We start from the raw sequence: 24,993 nt of genomic DNA, 5'->3' as shown, positions 1-24,993 counted from the left end.
CTTACATATGTTAAAGCTGCAGTAGGCAGTATAATTTTTGGCATCATTGGGCAAAGATTCCATAATAACCTTTCAGTATATTGTAATTCAAGTGTTCTGAGAGATAACTAGACTTCTGCTCCTCCTCATGGCTCTGTTTTCAGGCTTTAGAACATCTAGCCCGTGACGGGAGACTTTGACCAATCACAGGTCATTTCAGAGAGAGATCGTTCCTATTGGCTATGCTCCGGTCATGTGACCAGAACTTGCCGTTCCTTCACCAGATTCCACAATGGCGGTGGCGTCACAAACGTTCTCATTTAACAGCTAAACCGTGCACTACAAGATGATTCTGAAAACATCTGAGGAGATAAATAGGCATTAACGTAACATATAATCTTGAGATTATATATTTATGAACAAAAATAAACCACTTTTGAATTATTAACTAATGATAATGTACAAAAACAAAGATTGCGGATCGCATTCATTTTGGGACGGCTTAGGTCGTAGTTCGGGATGGTTCCCGGGAGGATGAAAAAAGTTAGTTCCTTAGAATCAAAGAGCTTCTTCTCAGAGCTGCCATTTCACTGTTACACTGATATTCAACAAATATAAGAGGAGAAATCCATCAGAGGAGGAACAGAGACTGATTTTAAATGCATGGATGGATGGAAATAATAATAAATAAATTTAATGTGTGATACATTAACTACTGTCTTCCTATCTCACAATTAATTTGTGTTCAAAGACACTATTTAATTTAAAAATAGGCAAAAAATGAGCCACACTAAAATGAATACCATATTTTTAGATTTGTTCTGAGGTGTCCTTATCACACACATTGTTTTTCATGTATGATACACCTAACTGGCTAAAACTTCACACTTGCGCTTTGCTTTTAAATGCATTTACGTCAACTATCCTTTATACTTAAAATAGCTTTTAGTCCCATTCAGATCATCATATTTGCTTACACATATTCAATAACCTTTTTTATTTAGTCTAGAATTCTTAAAGTTGGGTAGAGACGTCTTTTTAATTTTAAAAACACCATTAGAATTTAATAACTTGTCCACATTCTTAAATAGGCCTGTTGCAGTGTTTTCTAATGCAGTACCTGACAGGAAGTAAACTTGGACCAATGCTGTTGCCCTAGCAACAGAATGGCAATGAAAAGGTCTAGTACTTTATGAGTCGTAGGGTGGAAGTCAGAATGTTGCTCCTTTGATGACAATGACACGGTTCCGGAATCACCATCAGAAAACTTTAGAGAGGGTTCTTCGTTTCGACATCTCGCCACTTTGAGTACAGACTTACAGAGACTTACAGTTTTCAACTGTATTTCCGGCAACATTTTCAAAGATGTTTGGAAAAAGCTCCAACACCATGCAGAGGCCAAGATGCTGCTTGGTAAGTTCATTAAGTTTATATTATTTGTTTTCAAAATGTCTTTTCTAATTGTGTGAAATGTGATCAGGAATGTAATTAAATTAAGGAAGATGACATTTGAAATCAGTGGGAGTAACAGATCTACAAATTACAATTTGTATCAGGTTTTTATTAAGTGCAGTGATTATTCTTTGATTTAACTAAATAACACCAATTTAATTTAAGTGGTTTTTAGTTTTACATTTCCTGTTTTTGGCAGTTTTTAAGGTAAAAATACAGGTGGTCTTAACATTAATCCAAATATTTTCTCATTTAGTATTGCATGGGTGACAATACACAACCATGTGACAGGCACAAACAAAGACCGTCCCTTAAAAGGACATGGAGGGTAGCTAATCCATCCGCTATTATAAGGTAAGTGTTGTATTACTTCACTGTATTGATGATTTAGCCTACTGTTGGTGTTAAGATTCTGGAGATTCAAACAACTTTTCATCTTTATGCAAAAGACCAAGAACCCTCGGTTCAGGCGGAAAGAGGAGAAGAGTGGAAACACTGGAGTCCAAAGAGAAGAAGGATCCCTCGGATCCCACATGCTCTAAGAGCATGATGGATACCTCTACGAGCAGTCCCAGTCCTCAGCAGACCTTGATACTGAGGATTCCACGTGACAGATACGAACAAAGACCTTCCCTTAAAAGGACATGGAAGGCAGCTAATCCAGCCGCTATTATAAGGTAAGTGTTGTATTACTTCACTGTATTGATGATATAGCCTACTGTTGGTGTTAAGATTCTGGAGATTCAAACAACTTTTCATCTTTATGCAAAAGGCCAAGAAGCCTTGGTCCAGGCGGAAAAAGGAGTAGAGTTATTTCACTGAAGTCCAACGAGGCCGAAGAGATGATGGACTTCTCTCCGAGCAGTCCCAGTCCCCAGCAGACCTTGCCACTGAGGATTCCAACTGAGGCCGAAGAGAAGATGAACACCTCTACAAGCAGTCCCAGTCCCCAGCAGACCTTGCCACTGAGGATTCCAACTGAGGCTGAAGAGAAGATGAACACCTCTACAAGCAGTCCCAGTCCTCAGCAGACCTTGATACTGAGGATTCCAACTGAGGCCGAAGAGATGATGGACTTCTCTCCGAGCAGTCCCAGTCCCCAGCAGACCTTGCCGCTGAGTATTCCAACTGAGGCCGAAGAGAAGATGAACACCTCTACAAGCAGTCCCAGTCCCCAGCAGACCTTGCCACTGAGGATTCCAACTGAGGCCGAAGAGAAGATGAACACCTCTACAAGCAGTCCCAGTCCCCAGCAGACCTTGCCACTGAGGATTCCAACTGAGGCCGAAGAGAAGATGAACACTTCTACAAGCAGTCCCAGTCCCCAGCAGACCTTGCCACTGAGGATTCCAACTGAGGCCGAAGAGAAGATGAACACCTCTACAAGCAGTCCCAGTCCCCAGCAGACCTTGCCACTGAGGATTCCAACTGAGGCCGAAGAGAAGATGAACACCTCTACAAGCAGTCCCAGTCCCCAGCAGACCTTGCCACTGAGGATTCCAACTGAGGCCGAAGAGAAGATGAACACCTCTACAAGCAGTCCCAGTCCCCAGCAGACCTTGATACTGAGGATTCCAACTGAGGCCGAAGAGATGATGGACTTCTCTCCGAGCAGTCCCAGTCCTCAGCAGACCTTGATACTGAGGATTCCAACTGAGGCCGAAGAGATGATGGACTTCTCTCCGAGCAGTCCCAGTCCTCAGCAGACCTTGATACTGAGGATTCCAACTGAGGCCGAAGAGAAGATGAACACCTCTACAAGCAGTCCCAGTCCCCAGCAGACCTTGCCACTGAGGATTCCAACTGAGGCCGAAGAGAAGATGGATACCTCCACAAGCAGTCCCAGTCCTCAGCAGACCTTGCCACTGAGGATTCCACCTGAGGCCCAAAAGATGATTGGTACCTCCAAGAGCAGTCCAAGTCCTCAGCAGACCTTGCCATTGAGGATTCCAACTGAGGCCAAAGAGAAGATGGACACCTCTACAAGCAGTCCCAGTCCCCAGCAGACCTTGCCACTGAGGATTCCACCTGAGGCCCAAAAGATGATTGGTACCTCCAAGAGCAGTCCAAGTCCTCAGCAGACCTTGCCATTGAGGATTCCAACTGAGGCCAAAGAGAAGATGGACACCTCTACAAGCAGTCCCAGTCCCCAGCAGACCTTGCCACTGAGGATTCCACCTGAGGCCCAAAAGATGATTGGTACCTCCAAGAGCAGTCCAAGTCCTCAGCAGACCTTGCCACTGAGGATTCCAACTGAGGCCGAAGAGAAGAAGGACACCTCTACAAGTATCTCTTGTCTTTCCGGGGGCATTAAAGAGAAATCCGCCAGCTTCTTGCAGACCTTGCCACTGAGGATTCCACCTGAGGCCCAAAAGATGATTTGTACCTCTAAGAGCAGTCCAAGTCCTCAGCAGACCTTGCCACTGAGGATTCCAACTAAGGCCAAAGAGAAGATGAACACCTCTACAAGCAGTCCCAGTCCCCAGCAGACCTTGCCACTGAGGATTCCAACTGAGGCCAAAGAGAAGATGGACACCTCTACAAGCAGTCCCAGTCCCCAGCAGACCTTGCCACTGAGGATTCCACCTGAGGCCCAAAAGATGATGGATACCTCCACGAACAGGCCCACTCCTCAGCAGACCTTGCCACTGAGGATTCCAACTGAGGCCGAAGAGGAGATGGATACCTCCACGAGCAGTCCCAGTCCTCCGCAGAACTTGCCACTGAGGATTCCAACTGAGGCCGAAGAGAAGATGGACTTCTCTTCGAGCAGTCCCAGTTCCCAACAGACCTTGATACTGAGGATTCCAACTGAGGCCGAAGAGAAGATGGACATCTCTCCGAGCAGTCCCAGTTCCCAGCACACCTTGATACTGAGGATTCCAACTGAGGCCGAAGAGAAGATGGACTTCTCTCCGAGCAGTCCCAGTCCCCAGAAGACCTTGCCACTGAGGATTCCAACTGAGGCCAAAGAGAAGATGGACACCTCAACGAGTATCTCTTGTCTTTCCGGGGGCATTAAAGGGAAATCCATCAGCGGCAAGCAGACCTTGCCACTGAGGATTCCACCTGAGGCCCAAAAGATAATGGATACCTCCAGGAGCAGTCCCAGTCCTCAGAAGACCTTGCCACTGAGGAGTCCAACTGAGGCCAAAGAGAAGTTTGATACCTGTCTGCATAACTGTGGTCTTAACTGTTCTCATAACTTTTGTCTTACCCTTGCCATGAGCAAGTTATCCCTCAACGACAAGCACACCTTGCCACTGAGGAATCCACCTGAGGCCCAAAAGAAGATGGATACCTCTACGAGCAGTCCCAGTCCCTAGCAGACCATGCCACTGAGGATTCCACCTGAGGCCCAAAAGATGATGGATACCTCCACGAGCAGTCCCAGTCCTCAGCAGACCATGCCACTGAGGAGTCCAACTGAGGCCAAAGAGAAGTTTCATACCTGTCTGCAAAACTATAACTGTCATAACTGTTGTCATATCTCTTGTATTACCTTCGCCATGAACAGGTTATCCCTCAACGACAAGCAGACCTTGCCACTGAAGATTCCAACTGAGGCAAAAGATAAGACGGACACCTCTACGACTATCTCTTGTCTTTCCCGGGGCATTAAAGGGAAATCCATCAGCGGCAAGCAGACCTCAAGATTCCACCTGAGGCCCAGAAGATGATTGGTAACTCCAAGAGCAGTCCCAGTCCTCAGCCCCCCCTTTAGGAGTGTCTCTAAAGGGGGGCCAAATGGGCAACATGGTGGTGCAGTGATTAGCACCTCCGCCTCACAGTTTGTGTGGAATTTTCCCCATGGTAGCATGGGTTTTCTCCGGGTACTCCGGTTTCGTCTCACAGTGCAAAAAAAATGCAGGTTAGGTTAATTGGTTACTCTAAACTGTGTAAATGTCTGTGTGCCAGCCTGTGATAGTCTGTCAACTTGTCCAGGGTGACCCTGAATAGGAAAGCAGTTACAGATAATTGTATGAATTTATGAAAATACTAAATAAATAAATGAATAAATAAATAAATACTCTCTCTCTGTGTTTAGCAATGCAGTTCATCTGTTCGTCTGATATTCATATTAAGCGTTTCTTCTTTCTGCCTATTCAGGATATTCACTTCAAATTTACCACTTTTGACAGTATTACAGTTTAGCTACCAGCTTTTCTAGCATTGTATTTCATCTCTTAGCTTCTTTAGGTAATGCAGTTGAGCTTCCACCTCTACCAGTTTTAAATTTCAACTTCTAGGTTTTTCAGCAGTGCAGTTCAATGCATTTGAGCCATTCAAGTCATTTCAAATTTCTGCATTTTCAGCAATGCTTTGCAATTAATTTCAGCTGTCAGCATTCACAGGTATTTTCAGCAGGAAATGCATTTTTTAATCAAAATTAAAATAGTCTAATAAATAATGTTGGACCAAAAGATTTATTTTGTTTTTTCCCAAGAGCCTCGTGGGCTATTTTACATTGTGAGGCCTGGAGGCTTGAGCCCCACTAAGCCCGTGCATTCAGGCGGCGGTGAAGGGAGTGTGTGTATTTTCGGAAGTATAATCAGGAAGATGTACTTAGAAGGAAAAGCAGAAAATCCTCACAGATTTGAAGCTGGTGCCATACAATTTTTGCATGAAAAAGTTGCAAAAACATTTTATTTCATTGATTAATCGCTGTACATTTTATATGCAAAACTAATTATTACAAAGGGTGCTTTCATAGTAGGTACGATTGATTCGTACCATGTCGAAGTAGGATTGCCCCCCTCTCCACTTCTCCGCCGCGCAGCTTTCACATTAGTAAAGTTGTTCCGTACCCGTACACTTCCGTCATCATCCACGTGTATTTGGTTATGTTCAGGTTAGCTATTCTAGTGGCTGAGCATTGTAAAACACTTTGTTCAAACTTCTCAGGAACAAAATGAAACTCACCATAGCTGTCATCGTTAGTTTTTCCAACAATCACCAACTCTGGTTTGGTTGAAATAAATCTTTATTTCATGAGTTTGATGTTGAATTTGCCGACTACACACTGAGTGAAGATGTCTCTGTTCAGAGCATATTGTATGCAGCCCATTTGTGGTCAAACTACAAAAAAAGCGAGCTTACAGCGATGTCAAGTCGCATATAATGATGCAATGAGAATATTACTAAAAAGACCCGAGATGTTGCAGTGCAAGTGAAATGTTTGTGTCTGCAGGCATAAATACTTTTCAAACGGTCTTAAAGGGGACATATTATGCTCATCTTCAGGTTCATACTTGTATTTTGGGTTTCTACTAGAACATGTTTACATGCTTTAATGTTCAAACAACACGTTCTCTTTCTCATACTGTCTGTCTGAATATACCTGTATTCACCCTCTGTCAGAAATGCTCCGTTTTTTTTCAACGGAATGGCAACGGAATTGCGTTGCTAGGAAACAGCTTGGGTCCATGTTTACTTCCTGTCAGCTGATGTCATTCACATACACTGCTACAGGAAATAAACTGGGACACATTTAGAATGTTTACGTTTAAAATTGTGAAATTGTCTAAATATTGTAGATCTGTGACATCACAAATGGACAGAAATCCTGACGGCTTGTGTGTATTAATCTATGGATTCAGCGTTTTGATACTTTCACAGTATTTTTATATCACTTAAACCTGCTTTACAATATAAAAGACATGAAAATCTCACTTTTTACAATATGGGACCTTTAAGAAATCCCATGTACAAATTTTTATGCTGGCTAAATGACTCTGAGAATGACATAATCTTGCGGTTGTCTAACATAAGATTTAGCACTATACGATACCAATCCCAGCTGTGGCATTAATTTATGTATATATATTTTTGATCTCTTTTAATTATGACTTTTTATAGTGCTTCTTGTATTGTACTGTATTATATCTAATGTTTTTTTTATCTGGACTTTGAGTCTGCAATAAAGTTTAAATTGAAAAAAAAAAAAAGGTGTCATACTCTTTTAATCACGGAACGGGTCGTCTCTCCCTCCACAGCGCTGTAATTATTTCAGCCATCAAACGCTGTCATCTAATATCTAGTATCTATTAAATCTCTGTCTGTGATTATAACAGTGTTTGACATTCTGAGTCAGTCTGCTCAGGCTTTCAGGATTGATGTGCCCTTCTAAGAAAAAAGGCCGAGGCTGCTATGGAGAGACGGAGGGGCCGTGTCCGAACACACCATCCGTTATTTGTGTGTTTTCAAGGTTCAGCTGAACCCCCTTCTGTCTCCAAAAGGTCAGCCTATCGAGGATCTCAAAAACCAGCCTCATTTTCAGATTGACCTTCATGCATTTTTCAAATTATACGATGGATTGTGAAAGAGCCTCACAGACTCAAGGATGGTCGTTTCTCTCAACCCCTTAAGCTACATCTAACTTTAAAAATTTAAAATGCAAAATTATGGAAAACCACAGTTGCACAGCAGTGTGGTCGTCTTAGTGTAGTTGCACTAGGGAACAATGGCTGGTTTCGTCACTTTACAGGCTTCTTTTATTATCAGATCACAGTTGAATCTGTGCTTCTTCTACTCTCAGATTGTGGCTCTCCCTGAGATCTATCTGCCCTACTGTATGTCTAAAAATAGAGGAAGGAGAAAGGCTGATTTCTCCTCCCTGGAGACAGATCAATAACTGATGATTGAGACGGGGATGAAAAGCAGGACAGGAGGAGGAAGAGGAAATGGAAGCCGAGGGAAAGAGAGGGAGCGGATGATGAGAGAGAGCTGGACACATATGGCAAACATTTCTTGTGAGTGGATTTAGAATAGAGCGTGAGAGGATGTGGGACGTTGTTTGGCTGCGTTGCTGTTATCTATGGGGCATTGGATGTACAGTAATGTGTGTGTGAGTGGCCTATATAAGTTTGTTGTGTGGGTGGGAATATGTGTAGCTGCGCAGGTTGCTGATGGTGTATATCTGAAGAAATGTGTGACTGTGTGCGATGTCTATTTTTGTGCAAATGTTAGAGTAGAGTTAATGTGTATTTATTTGCACACATAGGTATGGAAATATGTTAAGTGTGTGTGCGTACATTCATATGTATATTTATCCTTGTATCAGGTGTTTGCTTGCTTGTGTGACAATGCTTTTAGTGGATCTCGCCTCTCTGCTCAGCCATCTGCTCTATAGGTGATAACAAACACATTAGCTCTCAAACTGAAGCAAAACAACCGCTCCCCGACTCTCACCAGCTGCATGCATGAGGATTTCTGGTTTATATTACCTTTAAGTCTGCTCTGAGAACTTGTTAATATGTATTTATAGCATGAGAGTCCATTAATGGCGGGCGGGTGGGTGGTTGGTTTGGTGGATGGGTCAGACAAACACAAGACTTTCAATCAGGTGTTCGTGTTCCGTGTGAAACTAAAAGTAATGTTGACTTATTTTGTCACGTCAGTCATTAGTGACGTGACTCGTTGGTATCGTCTATCCCAAGCCGGTAGCTAAAGGGCGGCACAACTTCCATGTCCATCACGTGATGCCATTGGGGCCGAAAAGACATTTTTCCCATATTCCCATTTACCTTTTTTTAGGTAAATCATCTTCCCAGTATGAACACTCTTAATACTCCTTATCAATCATCAGGTCCTAAAAGTTGCAAAATGCATTAATAGCCAAATCCCGAGTTTGTTTCCTTCCTCCGTTCATGTGAATGAGACCCAGACCGAGGCTGGACCGCGGGCTGGAAGGCGGAGTTAAAGAATAAGCTACTGCGCCTGCTTTATGGGCCCAATGTATGCGGAAGATCGTCGAAAGATCCGAGTACTTTTATCTCTCGGCATTCAGGCCATTTTGGCTTCATGTGCCACTAAGCAACTCTCATAGGAATGAACCCGCCTACAACGCTGTATCCAGTTCTCTTTATACATCCATGAGCCACTCTGCCCGCGTGAGCAGCGCAGCTCAGGCGTGGCTTGGCTGCGTACGTACGCGTCAGCTATGTCTCTTCTAGAGATTCGAGGTCTCCCCTACTTTCTCTGCGTGCCGCGCACGGTTCACAGCAATGATAGACAGTATATTATATATGTATATTTTTAGATGTTGAAGGTTTTGAACACTAAGATCTAAAATATACTGGTGATTTTTTTGTATATTTAGAATATGTCACAGGCTTTGCGTGTCAGCTGCAATTCCTCTAGAGATTTGAGGTCTGGCCTACTTTTTCCGTGTGCCGTGCACGGCTCACAGTAAAGGTATACTGTTTTTTATATATGTATATTTTTATATGTGAAATGTTTTGAACACTAATATCTAAAATGAACTGGTGATTTTTTGTCATTCTAGTTATTTTTACCTATTGTATGTCCTTTGGGAGTGTTTTTTTTTAGATATGTCAGTATAGGTTTCTACCACACCCTCACACGTATTTTACATCCCTTTCATGTGAATTGTATTTTATTGTCATTTTATATGTGTGAAACAAATAAACATAGACAGTGAAAATTATCTTTTAATAGTGTATTGCAATCATACCAGCAACATTACTACAGTTTCAATGTGTATATTTAGAATATGTCACAGGCCTGGCTGCGTGTCTCTTCTAGAGATTTGAGGCCTCGCCTATTTTTTCCGCGTGCCGTGCACGGTTCACATCAAAGGCAGACAGTGAAAATAATCTTTTGACAGAATATTTACATCAAACCAGCACATTACTACAGTTTCAATGTGTATATGTAGAATATGTCACAGGCCTGGCTGCGTGTCTCTTCTAGAGATTCAAGGTCTCGCCGATTTTTTACGCGTGCCGTGCACGGTTCACATCAAAGGCAGATAGTGAAAATGATCTTTTAATAGTATATTGACATCATACCAGCAACATTACTACAGTTTCAATGTCTGTATGTGTAAAATATGTCACAGACATGAAAAAAGTAAAGATTTATTTTTAACTCAACACTTCATGCTTCCGTTTCAAAATAAAAGCCCTCAAGCGTTATTTTTTCCTGTGGACAGAATTCCTTCATTTGTTAACACAAGGCTTTTATTTTGAAATATTTACAGGACAGTGTTGTAGGGAATGTAGTGACTTGCACGGCTCCATGAATGAATAAACTACAGAGTTTTAAGTGTGGATTATTATTATTATTTACAAATGAGCACAAACTTCTTAACCTTCTTCTATCTAAAATAAGTGTAAATGACTGTTATGAAAGGCAAAATCAATGTGGAAAGAAAGGGCGATAGAACCGATTCTCTATAGCGTTTTCCCTGTCCGCAAAGTGGCGGATGGCCTAACGATTTCACCTGCCACTGCCAACAATGTCCGCATTTGGCGGGTGTTAATTTCAGACCCTGCCTACACACAGTGTAGAAGGCAAAAAAAAATGTTTCTATCAACTTAGCCAGCTATCCTCTAATTTAGTGTGAATGAGAAGCCAATAACTGTAATTTGCTCTTAAATAGTATTGGTATCACTCTTCAAGCCCATATGGTTCGATTTCTATTATAAGCTCTTTGTTCAAGCCAAAATGAAATCATTTCTTGGGAGTAGCTGTTTCACTATGAGCGTGATCCAAGTGTAAATCCATCTCTCTGCTTCCCTGAACAACCTCTCGTACCCCCCACCTCCCTCTATCTCTCTTTCTCTCATTAGATCAAAGCCACACAGAGAGAACTATTGTTCCGTTGTATACTCGAGCACGGCTGCCTGCCTGCACTGAAACCAAAATAACAAACACTCATTGCACATATGCATGGGTGCACATAATTCACTCACACACACACACACACACACTAGTCATTGTTTCATCATGCACCTTCATTTACATACAGCAAGGACATTTCAGCTGGGTTTGTCAACAAGGTCATTTCAGCAAAAAACATTTGAGGATAAATGCTTATTTGCTTGGTTGATATATAGGTTATATAGGTTGATATAATTCTCATGCAGCAGGAGACAATCAGCCTAATGCCAGGATCAGACTGCACGATATTTTTGTCTTTGACGATGGTCTCCATGTCAGATCTAACGATCACAGCACCATATCTCTTGCAGTGTCTTGGTCAGGTGACTGGCAAGACTACACGTATGACCACGACCAATCATGGCACGTCGTATTCCACAATCATGCGCAAGTTCAGACGTCAGCAAATGTCAATCATGGCGACAGAAGCGTTGTGTGTGATGCTGGCGGTCTTGTGTTGCGAAAAGAAAAAGAAAAGAAAGAATAAACAGTTGTGGATGCGCTCCTGGGTGGTACAGAGATGACGGTATGGGCTGTCAATACTTCAGTCAGTCTCGTTGTCCCACCTGGCAGCAGCACACTTGGCATCACTCCTCGATTTCGCCATGTTTGTTTATTACCAAGTGACCTGACTGCGACTGCACGCTGGAGAGAGCACCTGATTGGTCAACGCAAAGGGAACACGTCGTTAGAGATGTCACACTAGGCCTGTCAAGACGAAAAATTCGGACAGCCTAGACTTTTCCTCGGGGTGTCGTGGGGCGTCCCAGACGTGCCGTCGGTTGTCGTGTACAATGACACACTACATGAGATAAGAGGATTGATTTTCGCACACGACATTTGTCGTTCTCGATCCCCTACGACGGCCGTGTCTGGCTATAATCGGGCTGATATTGTGTAGTCTGAACCGGGCATAACCTAGCATAAATATAGAGTGCTACATGAATAACTCCTATAACCTAGAAATTAGTTTTAGCATTTGCGGTTCCCTCGTCTGGAATGTTTATTTTGAATGGATCTTTAGTTAGATGCCTGTAATAAGGTCTGTGGTCAACACAAGCTTAAGAGATTTTAACGTTTTGTTCTACGATGTAAAATACATCAGTAAATATCCCAATAATGAATTTTTAAGCCTTTATCTGTTTTTAAAAAGGCGGGTTGCTAACAAAGAGACTACTAAACGTCATCACGCCGACTCGTGCTCATGCAACCGAGGTGTAGTTCATTTATAATCTAACGTTAGCTTTTTACTTCTGCCATTGGCAGTTAAACTTCATCAATCATAAAAGTGGTGTTCATTTTTGGAGTTATCTTGCTGAACAAAACGTGCAAGAATCATAAACGTCTGTTTGCCAAAGAGCATATTTTCTGCAATAATCCAAAACCCAATGGAAATTTTGGCTTATTGTTGAGGGAACCAGGGCGATGCTAACTTCCTGGTTGGCCTACAAAACAAAAGTCATCCCTGGAGCGCTCTATTGGCAGCAAAAAAGAACAGCTACCAACACCTCTAAAGCTCAATCATTAACACACTGTGTCTTGTTTAGTTTAATCTGTACACTAACAGAAATGTAAAAATTACAATTTGTGGTTTTATGGAGAGTTAAAGGAATACTTCACCCACAATAATGACAGTCTGTATATCAATTACTCACCCCAAGTTACCATTAAAGGTCCCATATTGTAAAAAAGTGAGATTTTCATGTCTTTTATATTATAAAGCAGGTACAAGTGAAATATTAATACTGTGAAAGTATCAAAACACTCAATCTATGGAGGAAAAAACACAGCCCTCATTCATGAACTATGCGTTTGAAACAAGCCGTTAGGATTTCTGTGTCCATTTGTGATGTCACAAATCTACAATATATTTAGACAGTAGTACATGAAACAAATCATGTGCCTCTGTGTCCTCCGGTGCTCCTAACGGCATCTGCAAGATTTCACAGACCGGAGGAAAACAAGCAGTAAGAGCTGATCTGAGGTCTGATGTCCATCTGCTGTCTATGAGAGCCGGCTGTCAATCACTCGCGAACTCCGACCAAACGGTCAAACTAGGCAGCGCTGATCAAATATGAATCAATATTCTGTTACGTTAATGTCTATTTCTCTCCTCAGATGTTCTCAGAATCATCTTGTAGTGCACGGTTTAGCTGTAAAATGAGAAAGTCTGTGACGCCGCCGCCATTGTGAAATCTAGTGAAGGAACGCCAAGTTCCGGTCTCATGACCGGAGCACAGCCAATAGGAACACTCTCTCAATGAAATGACCTGTGATTGGTCAAAGTCTCCCGTCACGGGCTAGATTTTCTAAAGCCTGAAAACAGAGCCATGAGGAGGAGCAGAAGTCTAGTTTTCTCAGAACACTTGAATTACAATATGCTAAAATGTATTGACTACTGCCACTTTAAGTTACGGCACTTCCGGAGTTATTCTAAACCAAATCACGTTTTTTTTAAAGCTAAATAAGTAGTTTTTGTCATGTAACTTCTGTACTTAAGTGGCGCCACTTCCGGTGTTATTTAAACCCAAACTGTGACCTTTTTTCTAAGCCTAACTACTAAGTAGTTTTATTTTTGAAAAGACGAGCGGAAATTGACAAGTGTGTCACATGTTGCTGGACATTCGTAGGAAAATGCACAAAAAATATGCTGTTGAAAGTAGTGCTGAGTATCACGGGGAGAAAAAAAAAAAAGAATTCATGTCTATGTACATGAATCAAACAGATTAAATTTCGTGACTATTTCACGAACTGCCGTGAGACCGTGTTGTCGCATCTCACCCTCGGCAAATTGGCTTTGTAAAGACAGCACTTTTTTTTTTCATTCAAAGTTGGATACAATTTTCATCAGCAGTAAATTCAAGACTAGAATGTGAAATATTATTTATTTCACAGAAGGTTTAGTTAAAAATTTAATGAGCTGTCATCATGTCTACATAAGATTCATCATGCATCATTCCTTGTCCATGTACTGAAGGCATACATCCCCATTTATGGCCATGTTTACCCACACACAAAGAATGAAACATCTTTTGCTTTATGAGTTCAGACAAACATCCATTGTGAAGCTCCAGCTCAAGGCCAACCACCCCCATCTCCCAACAACAAAAGGGGGTGGACTGGTGGGGGCTGCTGCTGCTTCCTCCTCTCCCACTGCCATCTGAGTAAAACCGCCTTTGAAAATGACTTTCGTTAGAATTGCGGCACGCAGCTTTGAAAAGCCTCACAGACACGAAATGAGTGGTCCAAATCCTCGGCTGCTGAGAGGAGAGAGACGCTTGATCCTGATGAGAAAATAATCACTGCCTTTGACACTTTGTCTTAAGCCACCTCATCAAAACCATATGAATAAGCAACAACAGGAGACGCTGCAGGCCATGGAAACTGACTTTGTGCTCATTCAAGACGATGGTTTTCCATCTCTCCTTATTTGTAATGTCATCAACAAGGATGTTAATACAGATCAAAGCAAAAAATGTGTCTTCTTTCACTGTCAGACAGCTTCAAACCGAGATTTCAGGGAGTTATTTTGTGATGAAGTGTCCACGTTTTCTCTCCTGGAATCTACTGCATTGTCAGAAAGAGATTAGGACAGTGATGTTTTCATTGTGCTGTGAGGTTGAAATGCTGACATTCAACTTGTGTTCACTTCCATATTGACTGAACAGTGTTGCACTCAGAACCTTTTATTTTAAAGGTTTATTAATATGCAGGGCTTTTCTATAGTGTGTGGTGGTATCTATATCTGCAGACACCCTTCCGTCTGCCTCCCTTTTTTTTCTTATTTTGCTTTGTTCGGGACATTTCTGGTCGGGATGCACCGATTATCAGTGGAACATCGGTATCGGCCAACATTTGCCTTGTTGACTGCTGTCGGCCTATCTGCAAATAAGGTGACATTCGCTGTTGGCAGTGGCCGATGTTTATCTGCTGTGTTGCATCAATTTTGCGCCGGCTAAATGTTGTGTTGGTTATTTGCGTTCGGTCTCATACAACAGTTACCAGCTGCTGATTCAGAGTAGAAGCCACTGACTGGACACGACTCTGGCATGTCGACAGGTGCCGTGCGTTTGTAGTCATTTAAAGCTAAACTATGATGTTTTTTTACTAAACTTAGCAAAGTAGTTTTGTTGCTTTTTTTTTTTTTAAAAGCTGAAAGTCAGCACTTTAACCACGTAGTCGTCATTTAACTTCAAATCCAATGCTCAGGAGTACAGAAGTAAAGAACATATTGCACACTGCGCTCTCCCTCCCCTCAACCACCCACCTCTGCATGGGTGTGATTATGTACTTTTTGCAGAATGCATTTCAGCAATTTCTCATCTGACCTTGATTCATATTATACAGTTAAACTGAAACTGTTGTGATAGCAACAGTAACAAGAGAAAGAGGTTATTGCTACCGTGGGTGAAGAGAATGTTCCACAGCGGATTGCTCTGTATAATTATTGAACAATGGTGCAGAATGCTGCTGGTATATATGGATATGAATGTGCTTCATTTTGGCAAGTTATTTGCAGGAGTAGGAAAAATGCACAGATATGGCTCCAAGAAATAACACATTTTGTTTTGTTTTATTGGCTTTGGTCTTATTTTCATTGTTTTTAATCAATAAAAATTGCATTGGACTCACTAAGGTTGCTGAGAAAGAAGTAGAAGAAATGAAGGTGAACGGAAAAATGATTTCCCATAATGTCTGTTGTACCAGTTTACAGACAAACTTTGACCTACTGTACTTTGGGTTTTTTGGATGGATTGCCATGAAATTTGGTTCAGACATTAACGGTCCTCAGAGGATGAAACCTACTGACTTTGGAGATCCCATGACTTTTCCTCTAGTGCCACAAATTGTGCGATCGAAACAAGCCGTTAGGATTTCTGTCCATTTGTGATGTCACTAATATACAATATTTAGACCATCACACGGTTTTAAACGTAAACATTCTAAATGTGTCCCAGTTTATTTCCTGTTGCAGTGTATGTGAATGACATCAACTGACAGGAAGTAAACATGGATTCAAGCTGTTGCAAGGCAACGCAATTCTGTTGCAATTCCGTTGAAATGCACTAAAACGGAGCATTTCAGACAGAGGGCAAATACAGGTATATTCAAGCAGACAGTACGAGGAAAATAAAGTTGTTTTTTTAACATTAAAGCATGTAAACATGTTCTCGTAGAAACACAAAATACAAGTATGAACCTCAAAATTAGCATGATATGGCACCTTTAAGACTGTGCTATAAAACACTTAAACTGTCGTCATTTACCACAGGTTGGATATAAAAGTCGATATTTCAGTACATTGTGGGACACACATAGCAAGCGGCAGCCTTCTGTAGTCTTTCACATTTATCGAGCGTTGCCAGTTTGAAAAAGAATAAAAATCAATATGTGTTTTACCTGGTTCTCTCAGGGGGCGAGCAACTGATTCTAACTAAAAAAAATAACTCCTAGGGCTGATTAGAAAGAGCACAAAACCATTTCTGTCTCTCACTTCCAAATCAATTCGATGCAAAACACAAAGGAATTAGCTCACACCTCCATTGTGCTTACGGACAAATCCCAGCACATGAAGGTTTCAATAATGATCAATACTGCCGTTCTATTCTCCGTGAAGGCTGGATGGTGTCGACTGATGTTCTGAAGCCGCCTCAGTCAGCCTCCTGCCCGCTGGGAGGGCCGAATCAAAGCTCAGGCTTCTGAGGGATGGGGATATAAAAGATCACACCTCTGGCTGGAAGTTAATATCAAAATGTACACTTCGACTGAGGATGGACATCAAAGTGCTCAGTCTAGCGTTATGATTATATCCATTATCAAAATGAGAATTGTCTTAAGAGTAGGTCCCTGCTGACTTTTATGTTGCAACACTTCATATAATCAATCGTGTGTACGGACATAAGCCCAGAGGAGTGTGAGGTTTCTGGGCAGGAGAACTGACAGCAGGCATCTGGAGTCTGACAAAAAACAATAACAAATGTTGTCCAGAAACCCTCACAGGTGCTGCATTTAGCATAAAAATATGCTCAAATCATAACATGACAAACTGCAGCCCAACAGGCAACAACAGCTGTCAGTGTGTCAGTGTGCTGACTTGACTATGACTTGCCCCAAACTGCATGTGATTATCATAAAGTGGGTATGTCGCCAAAATTTAACGAAAGTTTGGAGCATTATTTAGCCTCCTTCGCAACGAGCTCGTATGTAGCTGGTATCGGTACCAATTGATTCCTTAGGTCTTTTAGTTTTATATGATACCAGTATCTTTACTCTAGCTTTAAAACTGAACCCACTACAATCTAAAAAAATACCAAGTTGTGTTAATGCGTTCAAGAAATAAGTGGCGTTAAAACAGATTTGCGATTTTTTTCCCAATGATGCCAAAACTATACTGCCTACTGCCACTTTAAGTAAAGGATCTAAATACTTCCTCCCCCACTGTAAAGGACACAACCCTGAAATCCTGCATTGGCACTGCACATAAATCGCAAGGTGCAGAATCAGGCATTGCACCCTTCACGTCATGTGTGGCGAACACACACACACCAGCAGCCCAACGCTGCTCCTTCAGGCGTCACTCAGCAGAGCTGTGGGGAGTCACTCGTCCATGCAGACAGTGACTGCTCGCCTGAGACCAGTTTGCCTTTTACCATTTTCCTCGGATGACCCCTCTACGATCAGAGTCCTCCTGATAAAAAACGCTGCCGGGCTCACTGGGGCGTGCAACCTCTTTTTCAGGATAATGTATCATTTCTATTTGGTGCTTTGGTATAAAATTAAACTGGCAGAAAACAAAATGAAAAGAAAAAAAATGAGGATGAGGATGGCAAAGGGTTTTATTCACTCCAGCATATAAAAAAGTAAATCCACTGTATTGTCACCTCATTCTGAGGCTGCGGCACGGACACAGACTCCCTTTGTCTAAATGTTTAAACAGTAGGCCGGTTGCACCAGCTGGACATAAAAAAAAGTTGGGTGCCAAGTCCTACGCCAGGCTTAGCTATGTCCAGCCTTGTGATAAATATTTACACCTGTTGCACCATCTAAAAACGACACTAGGTGCAGCCCTTTTACTGCAGTGATAGTTGCCATGTCATTTACGTTGCTATGGTAACAAACTTAAATTTACACTTAATGCCAAAGAATTGATAAAAAAAAAAGACTGCCGAACATTAAATTATTCCGATTGTGAAACAAGAAACATTATTGAACCAATAAAAAACAAGACGTCTGGCTGATATATGAGATGATAACAGCGACACTGTCACGACTGTGACACTAGTGCCAGCTACTGTATGTAGACCTAAAGGCCCCGACACACCAAGCCAACGGACAGTTTGGGGCTGCCGTCTGTCGGCCTAGTTTTTGCGGTGTGTCCCATACCGGCTCTAGTCTTCCTGTGTCCGAGTTTGTTTTGCCGATTCAGAAGGCCAAACCCGGGTGATTCCATCACTGCAGATCAGAGCCGATAAATACCGGTAACTACTGCAGAGTCATTTTGTCCCGGGAACTGATCCTGATTGTAACCTTCCCACTTTAGACAAAGCCAGATGTTAGTGTTTTTTTTGTCGTGTTGGAAAGGGTCTTTACAAATATCTCTGTTCTGTATGAATGGCTCTAACATTGTGTTTCTGGATGAGAGCTGTGTTTCCTCTTAAATCCAAGTACTTAGTAATGAGCCTCTTAGTGCGGCCACGCTCGTTTCCAGCGAGCAGCTTCGCTGGAACCGGCACAAGTTAATTACCTTGATGAAAGCTGTTGATGCTACTTGTTTCGAGAGGACAGGATATTATATTTTAATTTTTTTCCCCCTCACAATGGTGCTTCTTCCCACTCACCAGTAACCTTTCAGCAAATTATAGCTTATGTAAATTTAAAACGTGAACTACCAGCACTCAATCACGATGGCCCAACATAGAGGAATCATCAGCCTAACAATGTTTCTTCACGAGGGACCCACGACCGATTTTACTGTCTTTCAGAGGCTCTAGCAGGTTCAGTTTCAGAGCGAGAGTGAAGGTGCAGATAAGATATGAAACTAGAAAACCTAAAGAACCCATATCACGTTAGCTTGTCGGGAAGGAGGCTAAATAACGCTCCAAAGTTAGGCTACGTTTAAGCGGGAAAAAACTATCATGGACATTTTCAAAGGGGTCCCTTGACCTCTGACCTCCAGATATGTGAATGTAAATGGGTTCTATGGGTACCCACGAGTCTCCCCTTTACAGACATGCCCACTTTATGATAATCACATGTAGTTATCTGAATGCAATATAAATTATTTTGCCTATTCTAAAATTTGAATATTTCTGCATACTGGGGTCCCTAAACAGTCTTGAATTACATAAATTGTGTATCTCTGTAAAGCTGAGACTCTTGTGGATCCAATGAGCCCAACTGTATTCATGTGTGATGATGTTAGTCCCCATAGGAGACATTTCATTGTAGTGAGACCATTTTTTGACCTCACAGTATAAAATGACCTTGTGGTGACCTCTAGGATAATCACAGCCTCATGAAACTTTACAGCCACAAACTAGAGACCTAGAGCATTCAGAGGATGGATGGCTTTCCTATTTAGATTATCAATAAGGGGGTTTCTGAGCAGTTTAAACAACAGAAGTGCTCACCATCCAATCCTCGAAAAATGCAATTCTTGCAGAAATCTCCAAATGTCAAAAAGTTTTTGACCCAAATCACAGCATGGCTTTTTCTATGGTGTTCCTAAAGGTCTTGGTGTCTTAATGTGGTATTTTGGAGGGATTATTGATCATTTTTATCAATTCTCCAATGCTAAAAAAATGGTTAAATTTAGCACCAAATCTGTGCAACAAATGGTATCAACCCAAAAATTGCTGCAACAACTTATGAGAAATAATAGAGCATGAGGATGACCATCATATACTTCTATCATAATGTTCTAAACCCTTATACATTTTTACAATTTAAGCTGCATCTCAAATTAATCTTCAGGTTCCCAGCTTTCAGATGATGTACACCACTTCTATGTGACATCTACTGTTGACCTGCTATCTCCCCCTAAAGACCTTGTACCGCCCTAAAGAAAGACAAAAACAGGTCTATTGTGGGTCTCAGAGGGTTAATTTGACTAATGGAATATATATTAATAGCATGTTTTTTTGCTGATAATTATTAATCTCCAAACATCCATCCGGTATCTCACTGTTTATCTGGGTCAGAGCTACAATCCCCACAGGATGAGCCTCCCAGAGCCCAGCAGCTTCCTCCAGCTCCTCCTGGGGGATTCCCAGAGGCTCGGGCAGACTTAAGAGTGTGAGTCCTGGATCTGATCTGGGGTCTCCTCACAGTCGGTCACACTGTTTAAACATTTCAGACACAGGGAGTCTGTGTCCGTGCTGCAGCCTCAGGATGAGGTGACATAGTGGATTTAGTATAAATCCATCTGCCATCCTCATTCCACTTATATATGTTTTCATGCCAATTTAATGTAATACCGAAACACAAAATGGAAAGTGGTGTTATCAGGAGGATTCTCGGATGATCTTAGAGGGGGTCATCCGAGGCAAACTGGTCTCAGGCGAGCAGTCACTGTCTGCATGGACGAGTGATTCCCCCGCAGCTCTGCTGAGTGACGCCTGAAGGAGCAGCGTTGGGCTGCTGGTGTGTGTGTGTGTGTGTGTGTTCGCCACACATGACGAGAAGGGTGCAATGGCTGATGTGAAAACACAAGATATTCCTAAAACAGGGGTCAGCAACCTGCGGCTCCGGAGCCACATGCGTCTCTTTAGCTGTGGATTTTTAAAAATGGAAATGAATTACTGTTTTTTTGTTTACATTTTCATTTTTATTTATCATTGTTGTAGGTCTATGGTACGACGGTACAACGGAGTATTAGGGCTACATTGAGGAAAAAAAAAAATCTGAGATTTCGAGAATAAAGTCATAATATTATAAAGTAGTAATTTTACGTGTTAGTTTCTTTTTTTCTCATAAAGTTATGACTCAAAATCTCCGATTTTTTTCCCTCAATGTGGCCCTAATACTCCGTCGCACATTTGCTCTTGGGCCCTACTGCATTAGACTTATATACTATATACTAAGATTATAAACTGTGTTACCTTCATCACAATGCTCAAATGTTTTGCGGCTCCAGACAGATTTTGTATTTATTTTTTTGCCTAAAATGTCTCTTTTGATAGTAAAGGTTGCTGACCCCTGCTCTAGCAGGTTCAGTTTTAGAGCTAGAATGAAGGTACTGATGTCATATGAAACTAGAAAGGAATCCATTTGTATCAAGCATGTTAGGGAAGGAGGTTAAATAACGCTCTAAAGTTGGGCTAAATTTTGACGAAGAAAATTTTGAAAAGGCCATTTTTAAAGGGGTCCCTTGTCTCTTCAATGAAAATGGGTTCTGTGGGTACCCAAGAGTCTCCCATCACATCTTTCTCCAAATCCACGATTTGATTTGACTTTAAGGTCACAATTTGACTCGATGTCATTATTAGACTATGGAGTTGTCTGTTGTGCTCATACACTGCAGCTGGTGTAGAAGTAATCCCTTTTTAACTATATAAAATTGTGATAAACAATGATAAAAGTATTAATCCTATAACCCTGTTTTTACTACTGAAACAGCATATAATCATAGTGCTGCTGTATTGACCCCAGTGCTGTAATACTCACACTGGCCGCTGTAACTCACAGCTCTAGTGATGTAATGTAAACTCCAAGTAACCTTGCAGCTGCAGGGTGGCCCAAAACAGGGAATCTGTCTGTGACATAATGTCTGGCAGAGGAGGTACCAAGATCATATGTATGGCATAGGGTATATGCTGATTAGTAAGATATTTTGACAGAGACCAGTAGAATTGAAGAATACTAGAATTTATGATGGCAGGATAGGAGGGATGAGTTATTTATTCCAAGTAAATAAGGTTATGATGTAAAGCCCGAGAGCAGTTGCGTCCGGACGGACGTGTCCGGACCGGCTCGGGTTTTGGTTGTGTTTGTGTCTGTTGATATTAAACACGATGAAAACTCTGCTTCTTGCAAAATACTTGTACAGCATCAAGTGATTCATTTGAGTAACCCGTGTTGACTTTCTGACACCATTAAAATTGAACATGAAGAACATTGAGCTGGGATCTCAGCTGTTCCTGGCCCAAGGCTTGAGATTTCCAGACTCAACACTGGCGCGGTTAATAATCGGTTAACGAGGGTCGGTTATCGGTTAAGAACATTTTTCAAAATGAGCATCCCTAGTTTTGACGATAGACATCGTCACACACTCACGTGGTGCATACACACACATGTGCTGAATCATGCTTAAAACATATAAACGTATGCAAGTCATTCCAAAATCTAATGAAATAAATATTGTCTATTGCAACAAAATGTGACCAATCTAAAATAATATAATAATACTTACATAAATATGGAAGAAGTAAGTGACTCGTCAAAATAATAAAAAAAAATCCTAACTGTACTTTTTCTACTTGCATGGTCTAATTCTGCTCCAGTCTTTTCTATTCAGCTCAGCTCTCTGTGCTTAACTCCCATGGGTGCTCATTATGGAAGAGGTTTGTTTGATCTATTCTTTCATTGCTGTTTGAACCTGAAGCATCAAACTCTCTGAGGAGTGCAGTCTGTCGACATGACTAGTTAAAACTGCTGCCATTACACAGACAAACAAACACCGTTTCTTAGTGCAAGCTGCCATTAGACGAACACTGCTGTTGTCTTTTTATTATTTCACACATTTAAAAAAGTGTGCTCAGATTCATGAAGGAGAATTATAATACGGAGCCGGTGCTGGTGCAGAATGGATTCCTCTCGCTGCTGCTGCTGCTGCGGCTGCTGCAGCGGGACGAGTAATCAGACAAAAACGATCAGTTGTGCCTCAGTGCCCTAAGTACAATCAACCGCTATAATTAGTTTCCATTTAAAGAGGTCGATTCAGTATAAACATACAAGGAGAACATTTAGTTCCAAGAGTAAATAACTTCAAGGCTTTGGGGGTGATGCATTGCGACTGTGAAAACGGATGCAGTGCACCACGAAGACATTAAAGAGTACAACTAATACCACATCTAATAACGCTTAAATGTTCTATCATTCAGTGACGATGTACTCAGAATCAAACATGGTACGATAAGCAGTGATTCTTAATGATTACAGTAAATAATATGAGAGCCATGACAACTCCTCACAGTCTTTAACCCTTGTATTATTACGACTTTTTTTCATAAAGTTATGACTTTATTCTCATAATATTACAACTTTTTTTTCTTGCAAAGTTAAGACTTGATTCTCATAAATGTATGACTTTATTCTCGTAATATTATGACCTTTTTTTCTTGAAATAGTATGACTTTATTCTCATTACATTACAACTTTTTCTCGTAAAGTTATGACTTTATTCTCGGAATCTCAGATTTTTTTCCCTCAATGTGGCCCTAATACTTCGTCGTATAATTTGAATGTTTGTGATAAACTGAAGGATGAATTGTTCCTTTATGTGTTGAGAAAATCCTCCTACTAAAACAGAAAACCCATTTGCTTTACACGACCTACTTTTGTTATTCAGGAGATTAAGGAGCACCTCTAAACACAGTGGCATATATTTCATATTATCCTCCCGTAGGTTGATAAACTGTGGTGTGCTCTGAACGTGGAGTCAGCTCCTCCGGGTCTGGTAGCTCTGCTCACGATACGCTTGAGTCCTTTTGTTGTGAGAGTGCTGACAGCTCCACCTGTGTGTGTCAGCTTCCTGTTGGTTCATTAGAAGAGGACAATGAGACAATGAGAGCGTTTGTCTCTGCTAATAAAAGACACATTAATACGTCCTCTGCTGAGAGCGGTCTGCTTGAGTGACTCAAAAACATCGCAGGGATATTGTGTGTGTGTGTGTGTGTGTGTGCGTGTGTGTGTGTGTGTGTGTGTTTTGTTTTTAGGCACATCTGTTGAAGCCGGTTTTGTGTGTTTTTATGAGGTGCAAATGTATGCTCGCTCCACTGTGTGATTATTGTCTGTCTATGTGTGTGATTTAAATGTTTCACCTCCGAATGAGTGCTTTCATTCGAGAGGTGAAGCTTTGTCTGTTCTTTTCTCAAATGAGTGGTGATGTGTGATGTTTAGGACTGTAGTGTATCAAACCTCAGCACTTTCTTGGTACGGACTATAGACTGTATATAAAGACTGACAACACGTCTCCACTTCCTCCCACTGTACAAAAGTGAAACCAAAACAAAGAACATATATTGCCAAGAAGTGAAAGTCAATTATTCGTTCCATTGCAACGTCAGCGCCTAGCCGCAGAGCTACGCCTCCGCCATTTTGGACTGAAAGTGACTACCGGACGCCAGTAAAACGTCCGCCAACAAAGTGCCGTACAAAAGTAAAAAATATATTTCATGCCATTGCCATATTCTACCAAAATTCTCGTAATATTACAACTTTTCTTTCTTGTAAAGTTATGACTTTATTCTTGTAATACTACGACTTTTTTTTTCTTGAAATAGTGGCCTGTGTTGAACAATAAAATATTATAAATATAATAAGCGTTTAAGGTCCAAAATGACGACAGCGACACCAGAGTTTCGTCTCTTTGCTGCCATCTTGAGATTTTGACGTAATTTAGAGCCAGAGTCTGCGCAGTAGTGACCGGGCGGTGGAGCTGCGGTATCGAGATCACCCGCTCGAACCGATCACAAGCTGAGAGAGACTTAAAGCTGCCAATCATGACGTCCCACCCCCTTTTTATAGCATCAAACCAAACTTGTCAGAAAAGTGAACACTTGAACAAACATCACTTCTCAGACTTCAGAGGTTGACCACTGGTCTCCAGTTATGCAATTCTGTTTCATATTTATTCTCGATATTATCCACCTAAGA

The 24,993-nt window shown here is 41.5% G+C and overlaps 2 protein-coding genes across 2 annotated transcripts in view; both read left to right on the top strand.

Moving 5' to 3' along the window:
* Window positions 1-24,993, top strand: part of c1qtnf4 (C1q and TNF related 4) — a 41,073-nt gene that overhangs the window by 10,598 nt on the left and 5,482 nt on the right. The gene's annotated exons all lie outside the window — the stretch shown is intronic.
* Window positions 1,243-4,757, top strand: LOC119478320 (cell surface glycoprotein 1-like). Its single transcript, XM_037752988.1, has 4 exons — window positions 1,243-1,392; window positions 1,688-1,785; window positions 1,881-2,108; window positions 2,204-4,757. The coding sequence occupies exons 1-4, from the start codon at window positions 1,345-1,347 to the stop codon at window positions 4,755-4,757; spliced, it is 2,928 nt and encodes a 975-aa protein (XP_037608916.1). The 5' UTR covers window positions 1,243-1,344.

Source organism: Sebastes umbrosus, chromosome 2, assembly GCF_015220745.1.
Source record: "Sebastes umbrosus isolate fSebUmb1 chromosome 2, fSebUmb1.pri, whole genome shotgun sequence".
Classification (NCBI taxonomy): Eukaryota; Metazoa; Chordata; class Actinopteri; order Perciformes; family Sebastidae; genus Sebastes; species Sebastes umbrosus.
The sequence above is the reverse complement of the archived record's forward strand: the minus strand, read 5'-3'. Positions and strand labels throughout refer to the sequence as shown.

What these genes read in the sequence shown, in the direction of transcription:
- LOC119478320 (XM_037752988.1), top strand. Translation starts at nt 1,345, where the DNA reads ATGTTTGGAAAAAGCTCCAACACCATGCAGAGGCCAAGATGCTGCTTG. An exon ending in AGAGGCCAAGATGCTGCTTG is followed by an intron (nt 1,393 to 1,687) that starts GTAAGTTCATTA and finishes TTTCTCATTTAG; the next exon opens with TATTGCATGGGTGACAATAC. An exon ending in AATCCAGCCGCTATTATAAG is followed by an intron (nt 2,109 to 2,203) that starts GTAAGTGTTGTA and finishes TTTATGCAAAAG; the next exon opens with GCCAAGAAGCCTTGGTCCAG.